General features: G+C 41.6%; 1 protein-coding gene across 1 annotated transcript; it reads right to left on the reverse strand.

Moving 5' to 3' along the window:
• Window positions 1–4,403: 4,403 nt before the first annotated feature.
• On the reverse strand, window positions 4,404–6,244 carry tmem70 (transmembrane protein 70). The gene is made up of 3 exons (XM_024010436.2): window positions 5,911–6,244; window positions 5,411–5,522; window positions 4,404–5,294 (listed from the first exon to the last, which is right to left on the reverse strand). The coding sequence occupies exons 1-3, from the start codon at window positions 6,091–6,093 to the stop codon at window positions 4,846–4,848; spliced, it is 744 nt and encodes a 247-aa protein (XP_023866204.1). The 5' UTR covers window positions 6,094–6,244; the 3' UTR covers window positions 4,404–4,845.
• Between the last annotated feature and the right edge of the window lie 9,328 nt (window positions 6,245–15,572).

The raw sequence follows: 15,572 nt of genomic DNA on the forward strand, positions 1-15,572 counted from the left end.
TCAATAAATTTGCAAAAATGTCTAAAAACATGTCATTATGGGGTATTGTGTGTAGATGGGTGAGAAAAAAAGGGGTATGAATACTTTCTGAAGGCACTGTGTGTCCACGATTTGTCCAAACAGTAAAAGGCATTTTTTTATTAACAAGATGACATTTCCTGAATGACTAATTCCATAGCTACATAGTCCTATAAGATATTTTGTTATTTGTTTCATGACTATGGGATACCACACTGGCTTGTTTCTATTTCCACTCCTTTTACTGGACTTACAGTGCACCCTAGTGGATTTAGTCATCACAAACATTTGTGACTCAATATCCTGACACAAGTATATGACGTTTGCTGGCATGTTAGGTTGGATTTGCCAAATTAGAAACTTTGAAAGCTTGAGTTACTTTGTCTTAGTTATGTCTGATCGGGAATAGCATACATTGTAATGAAGTAGTATTTAAAAAGCTTAGCTGGATGCAAACTTAACTATACCTATTTTACACTACTCTAACAAAATGATGAGAATGTCCACTAACATGCACCCCCCCCCCCCCTATTTCACTTCAGCTGTGATGTTGACTTTCAAGTTTCAAGTCTAAATTCCACAGTTCGAAGAAGACCTCACAATTCCCCTGTAATGAGGCATGATAATGGGACAACACATTAATAACTCAGATTCTTATTAATAACATGTCTCAAAACCCTTCACAGGGAGGTGTACCGTGGGAGGGTGACTAACCATGGAGGCAAAGCTATTTGTGTCTTAGAAAATATAAACAATCAGGTCAAACATGATTGGCACCCTTGACAAAGATGAGAAACAAATACTGTATAAAATAAATAACACAAATATTGAGCTATATTGTACGCACATTTTTATTTAGTTATGATATTTTATGGGGTTATTTTCTGCATATGCATCTATGTTTTGAGCCAAAACCCACCACTGGTGTGCATGGCCAAAGWGTAGTATGCTAAATGGTATTTGCACTTGGATTAAAACCAGAGCTATCCTCAGATGACTTGAAAACACAGTGGTGGGTTTTGCGTCGAAAGAAAGATGCATACGCAGAAAATAACCCAATACCTACTGTAAAATATGGTGATGGATCTTTAATGTTATAGGGCTATATTGGTGAATATATCGGAATCGGACGATATTAGCTAAAAATGGCAACATCGACATCAACCCTATGTCTAGTTTAACGCTGATGTTCAAAACCGTAACTTATTTTGTAAATAATGTTTCTGCCACCATATCTTACGGCAAAAAAGAGCTTCTGGATATCAGGACAGCGATCACTCACCTCGGATTAGACTAAGGATTAGACTTATAATAAACTGTAGACCACACTATTTGCCAAGAGAGTTTTCATCTATACTTTTCGTGGCTGTTTATTTACCACCACAGACGGACGCTGGCACTAAGACCGGAAATAAGCAAGCAGGAAACCCCTCACCCAGAGCTGGCGCTCCTAGTGTCCGGGGACTTTAATGCAGGGAAACTTAAATCAGTTTTACCTAATTTCTATCAGCATGTTAAATGTGCAACCAGAGGGAAACAATTCTAGATCACATGTACTCCACACACAGAGTGTCACGCCCTGGCCTTAGTTATCTTTGTTTTCTTTATTATTTTAGTTAGGTCAGGGTGTGACATGGGGGATGTATGTGTTTTGTATTGTCTAGGGGTTTTGTATGTTTATGGGGCAGTGTCTAGTCTAGGTGTATGTATGTCTATGGTTGCCTAGATTGGTTCTCAATTAGAGACAGCTGTCTATCGTTGTCTCTGATTGGGAACCATATTTAGGCAGCTATATTCATTGGGTAGTTCGTGGGTTATTGTCTATGTCTATGTGTAGTGTTTGGTTCAGCACTATTTGTTTATAGCGTCACGTTCGTTCGTTTGTTGTTTTGTTAGTTTGTCAAGTGTTCTTMGTTTCATTTCATTAAACGTAGAATGTATTGTTATCACGCTGCGCCTTGGTCCTCCTCTCTTCCACCATATAACGATCGTGACACAGAGAGGCGTACAAAGCTCTCCCTCCCTCTCCATATGGCAAATCTTACCACAATTCTATCCTCCTGATTACTGCTTACAAGCAAAAATTAAATCAAGAAGCACCAGTGACTCGTTCTATAAAAAGTGGTCAGATGAAGCAGATGATAAACTACAGGACTGTTTTGCTGTCACAAACTGGAACATGTTCTGGGATTCTTCCGATTGCATTGAGTAGTACACTACATCAGTCACTGGCTTTATCAATAAGTGCATCGAGGACGTCCCCACAGTGACTGTACGTACATACCCTAACCAGAAGCCATGGATTACAGGCAACATTCACACTGAGCTAAAGGGTAGAGCTGCCGCTTTCAAGGTGCGGCACTCTAACCCGGAAGCTTATAAGAAATTCTGCTATGCCCGCCGCCGAACCATCAAACAGGCAAAGCGCCAATACAGGGCTAAGATTGAATCATACCGGCTCCGACGCTCGTCTTATGTGGCAGGGCTTGCAAACTATTACAGACTACAAAGGGAAGCACAGCCGCGAGCTGCCCAGTGACACAAGCCTACCAGACGAGCTAAATCACTTCTATGCTCGCTTCGAGGCAAGCAACACTGAGGCATGCATGAGGGCATCAGCTGTTCCGGACGACTGTGTGATCACGCTCTCCGTAGCCGACGTGAGTAAGGCCTTTAAACAGGTCAACATTCACAAGGCCGCGGGGCCAGACGGATTACCAGGACATGTGCTCCGGGCATGTGCTGACCAACTGGCAAGTGTCTTCACTGACATTTTCAACATGTTTCAAGAAGACCACCATAGTCCCTGTGCCCAAGAACACGAAGGCAACCTGCCTAAATGACTGCAGACCCGTAGCACTCACGGCTGTAGCCATGAAGTGCTTTGAAAGGCTGGTAATGGCTCACATCAACACCATTATCCCAGAAACCCTAGACCCACTCCAATTTGCATACCGCCCAAACAGATCGACAGATGATGCAATCTCTATTGCACTCCACACAGCCCTTTCCAAACTGGACAAATGAACACCTACGTGAGAATGCTATTCATTCACTAAGCTCAGCGTTCAACATCATAGTGCCCTCAAAGCTCATCACTAAGCTAAGGATCCTGGGACTTAACACCTCCCTCTGCAACTGGATCCTGGACTTCCTGATGGGCCGCCCCCAGGTGGTGAGGGTAGGTAGCAACACATCTGCCACGCTGATCCTCAACACTGGAGCCCCTCAGGGGTGCGTTCTCAGTCAGCTATGGGTTAGGTCCAAGGCTGTTTGAACTGGAAGTTAAACTAAAGGATAGTGTGTTAGCTATGGGTTAGGTCCAAGGCTGTTTGAACTGGAAAGTTAAAACTAAAGGATAGTGTGTTAGCTATGGTTAGGTCCAAGGCTGTTTGAACTGGAAGTTAACTAAAGGATAGTTGTGTTAGCTATGGGTAGGTCCAAGGCTGTTTGAACTGGAAGTTAAACTAAAGGATAGTGTGTTAGCTATGGGTTAGGTCCAAGGCTGTTTGAACTGGAAGTTAAACTAAGGATAGTGTGTTAGCTAAGGGTTAGGCCCAAGGCTGTTTGAACTGGAAGTTAAACTAAAGGATAGTGTGTTACGTATGGGTTAGGCCCAAGGCTGTTTGAACTGGAAGTTAAACTAAAGTAGTGTGTTAGCTATGGGTTAGGCCCAAGGCTGTTTGAACTGGAAGTTAAACTAAAGGATAGTGTGTTAGCTATGGGTTAGGTCCAAGGCTGTTTGAACTGGAAGTTAAACTAAAGGATAGTGTGTAGCTATGGGTTAGGCCAAGGCTGTTTGAACTGGAAGTTAAACTAAAGGATAGTGGTGTTAGCTATGGGTTAGGTCCAAGGCTGTTTGAACTGGAAGTTAAACTAAAGGATAGTTGGTGTTAGCTATGGGTTAGGTCCAAGGCTGTTTGAACTGGAAGTTAAACTAAAGGATAGTGTGTTAGCTATGGGTTAGGTCCAAGGCTGTTTGAACTGGCAAGAATGCAACAAGACTAGAAAGTGTTTACAATGTATATTGAAAAATAAATCAACTTAAATTCTCACATGAAATCACTGAGTAGGTAACTGCAAATACTGTCATTCCATTGTTGCAGGGTGACATTGTCAGAAAATGTATACATTGCCCCTGGTAAAAGTGTGTCAGATTAAATATAGCAAACACAACTTCCAGACACCTAGTATTTCTGGTATTACCTTACTAGATTTATCTAAATGTTATAAAAAGTTGTACATTCTTCTCTATTTGGTCACACTAGATAAGTACATGGAAAGTGCTGTCCTACCATGCCAAGTATACCAGGCTTTGATAGTTTCTGAAAAGCAAAGCAATCTCTGTCCATAAGCAGCCAAAACACTTAAAACAATAACCAGGATTTGAAACAGCATGGTAATTATTGCAACTGAAATTGAAAGATACTCAATGGCTTGATTGACTGCTGGTCTCCTATTTTCATGCAATATACAAACTGCTAGACAGTGCCCAAACCATAAGTAGGAACTTGTAATTTTTCCATCAGAAAATTGGCAGTGTTTTTCTGAAGAGAGGCATTGTTTAAAGCAGAAAAAAATTAAAAAGAAGAATCAAACCAGTGATGTCAGGTGAAATTTACTTTTCCAGCAATGACATAGCTTTGTTCAAATATTTTTTTTTTTTACCATAATACTCCTCTACATCACCTCTTCCTAGTCACCAACATTTCAATGGTTCTCTTTAATATGCTATTGCGACTACACTTTAAGTTAGTCGTACACACACACACACACACACACAATTCAGCAGTTTAGACTGCTATTGGCATTATCTGTAGAAATCGATTAACTTTTATTTGGATTATCATCCAAGTCTTCCGTATCAAATGAAAAGGGCTTATCGTAACCCATGAGGTGATTATAGTCATGAGGAAGTGGGAACAGCATCGGGTTCACAAGCATCGACTTCTTGTCGGCATAGAATGTGGTTAACATTTTGCTGACACTCGGTATCTTGACCTCACTCTGACGGAACACAGTCTTTTTCTCCATCAGGAGGACATTGTAAGTGACAGCTGTGTAAGTGTCAGTGTCCTGGTTGTGGTACAGGCGGACCACATAGCCTTTGGTGATGATGTGGAGGAGGATGGGAGTCAGGAATGTAAAGAAACCGATGACACCGCAGAAGGCACCTTTCAGCACCAGACTCTGAACACCGATGCCCGTCTGCAGAAGGATGTATGGCATCACGCATAGGCTGGCCCCGCTACTGGTGTAGGAGAACATCTTCACACCTGCAACAAAAAGACAGAAAATACAGTATTATTAAAAAGGTGCAATTTATGTTTAGTTATGCAGTGATATCACCGATGTTGATGATGGTAATAATGAGATGATAATAAAGTAATACCTCGAACAGCGTTGCCGAGGCTCCCTGAATAGATCAGCTTCCCCTCTTCAGAGTGGCAGGTGGAGGATGTAGACAAGTTGCGGACCATCCGCTGTATAGATGCTAACTGTACCTGGGCAGAGATGGACACAAATGGGAAACTATTTATTTCCATTCAATGTCTGCTACAATTTATAACAAAGAATGTATCCCTTTAAATAACCTCCATTTAAGAATTACCTTTTAGAATGAGGTCTTGAAGAAATKGTTATAATATTGCATCATTCAATCATGCACAGGAGTTGTCGATATTAATTGAATACCTAATGCACTTTAAAAGTTAACGCACTGGCCTGTTCAACCAGCTGTAATTGATAAATTATCGAACGCAGAGCCAATAACTAGGTAGTCAGCTAGCGAACATGACATCATTTCATATGGAAAAAGTGGCTAATAGAACATATATGCATTGAATGGAAGTAGCTGATACATTTGAGAGAGAAAGGAATAAAGCCACATACCTTGTTAGACGCATCATTGAGAAACGACCTTTTGACAGTGTGATACAATTGTTCTCGGGTCTTCAATGGCAGCCTTCTGCACGCGTGAGAAGCAGGCCTCCCATATCGGAGGGCAGCAAATTGGATTCTAAACGTTTGCGAAATACCAGTACGTAATCCACGTGCAAAGTAAAGCTGAAACATTCTAAAATAATAAAGTTAAGCCGCCTTGGCTAGCTTCTTTGCTAACTATCTAGCTAGCTAACTGAAACTAGCATACACAACAGAAGCCTACAAACCCAACCCACTTTCTTATTCTGTGGGAAAGGCTATACCGACACGGRATCATAGCAACCCCTAGTGGCCAGAAGGCCACACCATTTTAATGTAGTCAACTGGGTGGGACTTCCAACTTCATTGGCTAATCCCTCCTGGTGACCCTCATGTCCAACCGGGTCATCAGAAGAGATCAGGCGATCGTGAATAAGAAAATGGACTACTTAAAAATAGAGATAGATCAATGGCGCTATCCAGGCAGAAGTGGATGCTGAGTTCGAATCAAGCAGCGCGTTGAACAAAGTTGGTGAAGACGAATGTTCTGAATGGACAACAGTAGTATCGAAAACTGGAACAAAAAGGAAATTGATAAGTGTGTGAATGATAATGAATCGCTTCTTGTTGGATGCGTTTGTTGGGTAAGAATGCATATTTGAGAGGCCCGTTTGAGGTGTCAAATGGTGAAGTATGCGCTGGGAAAAGTGGAGTCTGTCTGAGTGGTCTTATTTTGATTAATTGTATTTCTGAAGAACATAGGAAGATTGCAGTGATCCTCAAAAGAATCTGGACAACAGAAGTTTTGTGTTTTGAACTTCGGAATAGAGCACCCGTCAATCAATCTCGGGAGTGACGACAGATGTTCAGGTTGAGTACATGAAGAGAATTCCTGGTGTGGTTGATATCCGGCATCTGACTCGCTTTTTAAATAAAGAAAAAAGTCGGTCGGTCCTGTTGTTTTTTGTTAAAGAGTAGAGACAGATCCTTACCAAGTACAGGCTGAGTGACCACCGATTGGCAATAGAAACCGGCAGACATAAAAAGACATGGCTACCCAAAGAGGAGCGTGTATGTGGTCACTGCACGACAGGGGAGGTAGAAACAGAGATGCACTTTCTCCTTTACTGTGATAAATATTCCTCACCAAGAGATTCATTATTCACAGAAATGACTACATTTATTCCAAATTTTAACTTATTAAACCCAGAGGAAAAACTAAAAATACTCATGGGCGAAGGAGCAATGGCTCCTCTTGCAGCCAAATATGTATTTGCCTGCCATAGCCTGAGGGACACTGAATAATAACATCTGCATAGTAAGCAGTAACTTACTTATTATGACTGTTATTGTTATTACTGTTATTGTTATTACTATTATTATTGTTGTTTATCATTCCAAATAGTAGTGGTATGGGTGGTAATGGTAATGATAGCAGTTTAATGATGGTGGTGGTGGTAGTGGTGGTAATGATGATAGTAGTTGTAGTACCGATGTAATGGTGAAGATGACCGTTATTTAGTTATAAGTTAGTTATAGTTTAATTTTTTTATTTTTTATTACAATGTATATTGTATACATTGTTGCTTTGGCAATATTGACACAATGTTTTTTATGCCAATAAAGCAGCTTGAATTTGAGATACCTACACATTTGAAGCTTGGTTATGTAATATATACTGTAAGAGCTTTTGTCCCCAAACCATTGCAGGTAAGAATTGTAAAGGATTTGGCCATGTTTCAAGTGTGTGCAGATGGACAGAGTCTACTGAAGAATGGTGTGTAGAGTGCCCTGTAAGGGTGAAGGAGATTGAGGTGGCAAAAGTTAGAGTSGTCAATCGAATCTCGTATGCGGAGCTGATTAAAAGAATTGAGAAAACAAGTGATGCTATTGAAGATATGGTAGTGGACGCACCACAGCCTATAGTAAATGTTTACTGCCAGTCAAAAGATACCCTGTGTGTTAAAAAGGTGGATTTCATTGTCACAGTTATGAACTGAACGGCACAAGTCTCAAAGAAGTCTAAGAAACTGGACATTATTGTGGCTGCGGCAGAAAAGTTTTTGGGACTTAAGGATTTTACATCTGAAGACTTGCAAGGGGTACTGCTGCCGGAAGACCCGCCCTCCCAGATTCCCCTTGAGCCTGTAGGGATCAGATCTGTTTTATTATTATTATTATTATTATTATGAATTCTTATATATTTAAAAATATATTTTACCCCCTTTTTCTCCCCATTTTCGTGATATCCAATTGGTAGTTACGATCTTGTCTCATCGTTTCAACTCTCCAGCGGACTCGGGAGAGGCGAAGGTCGAGAGCCATGCGTCCTCCAAAACATAACCTACCAAGCTTCACTGTGTCTTGACACACCGCTCGCTTAACCCGGAAGCCAGCCGCACCAATGTGTCAGAGGAAACACCGCCCAACTGACAAACGAAGTCAGCTTGCAGGCGACTGGCCCTGTTTTATTAAACTAAACCAAACAAGAAAAGTTGTGTGGTTTATTTTATTTCTTTTTGGGGGGGGTAGTATGGTAGTTTGTTCCATTTTTTGGGAATCATGTTTCCATCCCGCATGGTAGGTGGCGGGATGCACATTAAATTGTGCGATCGCTAATACAGTGCATTCGGGAAGTATTCAGACCCCTTGACTTTAGCCTTATTCTAAAATGGATTGAATTATTGTTTTCTGTGATGTGTAGGCTGGGAGTCGGGAAGCAAGTACAGGGAGTGAAAATTTTATAATAAATAAAACATTGAACAAACAAGAAACACGAATAGCGTACAGACATGAAACAGAAACAATAACGCCTGAGGGAAGAACCAAGGTTAGTGACAGATATAGGGGAGGTAATCAGGAAGGTGATGGAGTCCAGGTGAATCTCATGAGGTGCAGGTGCGCGTAACGATGGTGGCAGGTGTGCCTAATAATCTGGCGATGTTGAGCGCCAGACAGGGGGAGCAGGAGTACACGTGACATTTTCCCTCATCAATCTACACTCAATACCCAATAATGACAAAGCGAAAACAGTTATGAAATTTTTGCTAATTTATTAAAAAATAAAAAACAGAAATACCTTATTTACATAAGTATTCAGAACTTTTGCTATGAGACTCGAAATTGAGCTCAGGTGCATCCTGTTTCCATTGATCATCCTTGAGATGTTTCTACAACTTGATTGGAGTCCACCTGTGGTAAATTCAATTGATTTGACAATATTCTATATAAGGTCCCACAGTTRACAGTGCATGTCAGAGCAAAAACCAAGATATGAGGTCAAAGGAATTGTCCGTAGAGTTCCGAGACAGGATTGTGTTGAGGCAGAGACATGGAGAAGAGTACCAAAACATTTCTGAAGCATTGAAGGTCCCCAAAAATACAGTGGTCTCYATCATTCTTAAGTGGAAGAAGTTTGGAACCACCAAGACTCTTCCTAGAGCTGGCCGCCCGGCCAAACTAAGCAATCGTGGCAGGGCCTTGGTCGGGGAGGTGACCAAGAACCCGATGGTCACTCTGATAGGACTCCAGAGTTCCTCTGTGGAGATGGCAGAACCTTCCAGAAGGACAACCATCTCTGCAGCAATCCTCCAATCAGGCCTTTATGCTAGAGTGCCAGAAGAAGCCACTCCTCAGTAAAAGGCACATGACAGCCGGCTTGGAGTTTGCCCAAAGGCACCTAAATGACTCCCAGACCATGAGAAACAAGATTCTCTGGTCTGATGAAACCAAGATTGAACTCTTTGGCCTGAATGCCAAGCGTCACATCTGGAGGAAACCTGGCACCATCCCTACGGTGAAGCATGGTGGTGGCAACATCATGCTGTGGGGATGTTTTTCAGCGGCAGGGACTGGGAGACTAGTCAGGATCGAGGGAAAGATGAAAGGAGCAAAATACAGACTGATCTTTGATGAAAACCTGCTCCAGAGTGCTCAGGACCTCAGACTGGAGCGAAGGTTCACCTTCCAACAGGACAAAAACCCTAAGTACACAGCCAAGACAACACAGGAGTGGGTTCGGGACAAGTCTCTGAATGTCCTTGAGTGGCCCAGCCAGAGCCTGGACTTGAAATCGATTGAACATCTCTGGAGAGACCTGAAAATAGCTGTGCAACGACACTCCCCATCCAACCTGAGYTTGAGAGGATCTGCAGAGAAGAATAGGAGTAACTATCCAAATACAAGTGTGCCAAGCATGTAGTGTCATACCCAAGAAGACCCGAGACTAATCGTTGCCAAAGGTGCTTCAACAAAGTACTGAGTAAAGGGTCTGAATACTTATGTAAATATGATATTTATTTTTTCGACATTTGAAAAAATGTCTAAACCAGTTTTTGCTTGGTAATTATGGGATATTGTGTGTAGATTGAGGGGGGGAAATACAATTTTATCAATTTCAGAATAAGGTTGTAACATAACAAAATGTAGAAAAAGTCAAGGGGTCTGAATACTTTCCGAATGCACTGTATATGGTTCGATCATCAGCATACATGGACACACATACTTCGTTAAATGCCAGTGGCAGGTCATTGATAAAAATAGAAAAGARTAGAAGGCCTAGAGAGCTGTCCTGTGGTACACCACATTTTACATGTTTGACATTAGAGAAGCTTCCATTAAAGAAAACCCTCTGAGACCTATTAGATAGATATCTCTGAATCCATGATATGGCAGAGGTTGAAACGCCACAACACGTTTTCTCAACAACAGGTTATGGTCAACAATATCAAAGGCTGCACTGAATCTAACAGTACAGCTGCCACAATCTATTTATTATCAAATTATACATTTCTTTCAACCAATCATCAGTCATTTGTGTCATTGCAGTATATGTTGAGTGCCCTTCTCTATAAGCATGCTGAAAGCCTGTTGTTAATTTGTTTACCGAGAAGTAGCATTGTATTTGGTCAAACACAATTTTTTCCAACAGTTTGCTAAGAGCTGGCAGCAAGCTGATAGGTCTGCGTTTCAAACCAGTAAAGCCCGCTTTACCACTCTTGGGTAGCGGAATGACTTTGGCTTYCCTCCAGGCCTGAGGACAAAGACTTTCCTCTAGGCTCAGATTAAAGATTTGACAGATGGCTATAGAGTCAGCTACCATCCTCTGTAGCTTTCCATCTAAGTTGTCAATGTCAGGAGGTTCGTTATTATTGATCGATAACAATAATTTTCCCACCTCTCCCACACTAACTTTACAAAATTCAAACGTGCAATGTYTTCTTTCATTATTCGTTTTTTTTTATGCATGAGTACGATGGCTCACCTTTCGTTGTTGGTATTTCCTGCCTAAGTTTGCCCACTTTGCCAATGAAGTGATCATTAAAATATTTGGCAACATCAACTGGTTTTGTGATGAATAAGCCATCTGATTCGATGAAAGATGGAATTGAATTTGTCTTTCTGCCCGTAATTAAATTTAAAGTACTCCAAATATTTTTTCCATCATTCTTTATATCATTGATCTTGGCTTCATAATACAGTTTCTTGTTGTCGTTGTTGAGTTTAGTCACATCATTTCTCAAGTTGCAGTAAGTCAGCCAGTCAGTTGTGCAGCCAGACCTATTAGCCACTCCTTTTGCTTCATCTCTATCAGCCATACAATTTTTCAAATTCCTCATCAATCGCTGGGGCCTTAACAGTTCTAACAGTCAGTGTATTAYCTGGTACATGTTTATCAATAATTGGAAGAAGCAATTTAATACATTCCACAAGTGCAGCATCTGGATGCTCCTTATTAATCACATCAGACCAACAAATATTTTTAACATCATACAAAATCATTTGTATGATCTGTTATACACTATTTTAGGCCCAGCTTTTGGAACTTTGTCTGTCCTAGATATAGCCACTATATTGCAATCACTGCATCCAATGGGTACGGATACAGCTTTAAAAACAAAGTTCTACAGTATTAGTAAAAATGTGGATGTTCTTGTTCCTGTAGTGTTTTTAAACACCCTGGTAGGTTGATTAATAACCTGAACCAGATTACAGGCACTGGTTACAGTGAGACACTTCCTCTTGAGCGGACAGCTTTTAATGAAAACCAGTCAATATTCACTTCCCCAAGAAAGTAGAGAGTAGAAAAGGCTTTAGATGTGCCAGGTGAACCGACAACCACAACACTTCAATAACAATTGACATAAGTTCTTCTCTAAGCATTACAGGGATATGGCTCTGAATCAAATCAAATCAATTTATATAGCCCTTTTTACATCAGCCAATGTCACAAAGTGCATACAGAAACCCAGCCTAAAACCCCAAACAGCAAGCAATGCAAATGTAGAAGCACGGTGGCTAGGAAAAACTCCCTAGAAAGGTAGGAACCTAGGAAGAAACCTAGAGAGGAACCAGGCTCTGAGGGGGGCCAGTCCTCTTCTGGCTGTACAGCAACACCTCCCCCATAAGCATTCCTTTCTCTTCTATAGATGTTATATCCTTGTATTGCTACTAATGTATCATGAAATGAATTATCTAAGTGAGTCTCAGAAATGGCTAATACAGTGGCTTGCGAAAGTATTCACCCCCTTGGCATTTTTCCTATTTTGTTGCCTTACAACCTGGAATTAAAATRGATTTTTTGGGGGGTTTATATCATTTGATTTACACAACATGCCTACCACGTTGAAGATACAAAATATTTTTTATTGTGAAACAAACAAGAAATAAGACAAATAAACAGAACTTGAGCGTGCATTACTATTCACCCCGACGACCCCCCCCCCCCCCCCCAAAGTCAATCCTTTTGTAGAGCCACCTTTTTCAGCAATTACAGCTGCAAGTCTCTTGGGGTATGTCTCTATCAGCTTGGCACATCTAGCCCATTCTTCAAGGCAAAACTGCTCCAGCTCCTTCAAGTTGGATGGGTTCTGCTGGTGTACAGCAATCTTTAAATCATACCACAGATTCTCAATTGGATTGAGGTCTGGGCTTTGACTAGGCCATTCCAAGACATTTAAATGTTTCCCTTTAAACCACTCAGGTGTTGCTTTAGCAGGGTCATATGCTTAGAGTCATTGTCCTGCTGGAAAGTGAACCTCCGTCCCAGTCTAAAATCTCTGGAAGACTGAAACAGGTTTCATCCATCATTCCTTCAATTCTGACCAGTTTCTCAGTCCCTGCCGATGGAAAAACATCCCCACAGCATGATGCTGCCACCACCATGCTTCACTGTGGGGACGGTGTTCTTGGGGTGATGAAAGGTGTTGAGTTTCTGCCAGGCATAGCTTTTTCCTTGAAGGCCAAAAAGCTCAATTTTAGTCTCATCATACCATCTTCCATATGTTCGGGTAGTCTGCCACGCCTTTTGGCGAACACCAAACGTGTTTGCTTATTTTTTTCTTTAAGCAATGGCTTTTTTTCTGGACACTCTTCCATAAAGCCCAGCTCTGTGGAGTGTATGGCTGRAAGTGGTCCTATGGACAGATACTCCAATCTCCGTTGTGGAGCATTGCAGCTCCTTCAGGGTTATCTTGGTCTCTTTGTTGCCTCTCTGATTTAATGCCCTCCTTGCCTGGTCCGTGAGTTTTGGTAGGCGGCTCTCTCTTGGCAAGTTTGTTGTGGTGCCATATTCTTTCCATTTTTTTTAYAATGGATTTAACGGTGCTCCATGGGATGTTCAAAGTTTCGGATATTTTTTATAACCCAACCCTGATCTGTACTTCTCCACAATTTTGTTCCTGACCTGTTTTGGAGTGCTCCTTGGTCTTCATGGTGCCGCTTGCTTGGTGGTGCCCCTTGCTTAGTGGTGTTGCAGACTCTGGGGCCTTTCAGAACAAGTGTATTTATATACTGAGATCATGTGAGACTTAGATTGCACACAGGTGGACTTTATTTAACTAATTATGTGACTTCTAAAGGTAATTGGTTGTACCAGATCTTATTTATGGGCTTCATAGCAAAGGGGGTGAATACATATGCACTTTCCGTTTTTTTATATATATATATATATATATTTTTTTTTTTCAAGCAAGTTATTTTTTCATTTCACTTCACCAATTTGGAATATTTTGTATATGTCCATTACATGAAATCCAAATAAAAATCTATTTAAATTACAGGTTGTAATGCAACAAAATAGGAAAAATGCCAAGGGGGATGAATATTTTTGCGAGGCACTGTATATGAATGTTATTTGATGTTAGCAAGTTCTTGATTTCATGAACCTTATTTCTATGGCTACATATCTTAATAAGGGCTATTTTCATCCCTTTCCTGGGTAGCTTATCAGAGATAGACATAACATGGAAAAGAGCAAACAAAGCAAGAGAAACAAATTTACATTCAGCAGTCCATTAATCAGCTGGTGTGTATGTGTGTGTGTGTGCTGCAGGGTTGAAGCTACTAACCCCTAGGCTTGGCTCTCTCATCCCTTCCAGGCTTTTGGGAGGGAGGGTGGACAATGAGCCTGTCATAGTGGATGTAAGCAATGTCTCTGCGCATTCTGGCAGCTTTCATGGCTGGGATCAGTTCTYTCCTCTTCTGGTGCACAGCTTTAGGATAGTCCTCATTGAGGAAGATATACGTTCCTCTCAAGTTTCTGTCTCTTTCCAGCTACCTTGTCTTTGAACCTCAGGAACTTGACAACTATCTGTCACCTGGGCCGGAGGTGGGTTTCCCAGTCCTGTTGGCATGCTCCACCTCAATCTTCCTGTGGTCCATCTTCAGTTTCTCCAAGATAATTTCCTTCACTTTGTCCTCAGACTCTGTCCAGGTCTCATGTGGAAATTCTGAAATTCCGTCCATAACCATGTTGTTCCGCCTTGATTGTCCCTCAATATAATCTAATTTCTCCGTCATTGTTATCATGGATTCACATACAGAACTGATGTCCTCCCTTAATGACTTACTGATTTCTGTCATCTTGCCGTTCTCCTGTTTAAACTCATCGAGCTGACCCTGGGAGAACTGCAAATTGTTCTTCAGGTCCTGGACCACCGGTTAGTGTAACCGATGTGAAATGGCTAGCTAGGTAGCGGTGGTGCGCGCTAGCAGCCTTTCAGTCGGTGACGTGACTTGCTCTGAGACTTGAAGTAGTGGTTCCCCTTGCTCTGCAAGGGCCGCGGCCTTTGTGGAGCGATGGGTAACGATGCTTCGTGGGCGACCGTTGTTGATGTGTGCAGAGGGTCCCTGGTTCGCGCCCGAGTCGGGGCGAGGGGACGCCATAAAGTTATACTGTTACATTAGGTCGTCCATTTTTTTGTTGACTCCATCAGTATTTGGACAAAACACTTGAAGCTATTTTATTGTTGTTGTAACAACTGCTTGTAGAACTCTTTTTGTTTGTTTAAAAGATCCTTCACCTGTGATAGCGAAACAACACTGTCCTCAACGGTACTCCAGCCGGCTTTGGTCTTTGTCATGGTAACAACTATAGGTTACACTGTTACTCCTCGCAGTTCCAGACAGGGCAGGTCACAGGGAAGATTAAAAACAACAACAACAAACAGCAGGGGTCGAGCAGCCACAAGCCCGGGACAATCCGCTAACAGTTTTATGGGCTGCATTCAAGCCCTCAAGAAAACCCTGCTAGCTGCTAGGCTAGCTGCTACGCCAAACAGCTCCTCAGCAATTGATGCCAACCGTGTTGCAGGATCCAAACTCAAAAAGGTAGCTAGCTAGTAACCAAACTT

The sequence above is a fragment of the Salvelinus sp. IW2-2015 genome, linkage group LG19 (assembly GCF_002910315.2).
Source record: "Salvelinus sp. IW2-2015 linkage group LG19, ASM291031v2, whole genome shotgun sequence".
Classification (NCBI taxonomy): Eukaryota; Metazoa; Chordata; class Actinopteri; order Salmoniformes; family Salmonidae; genus Salvelinus; species Salvelinus sp. IW2-2015.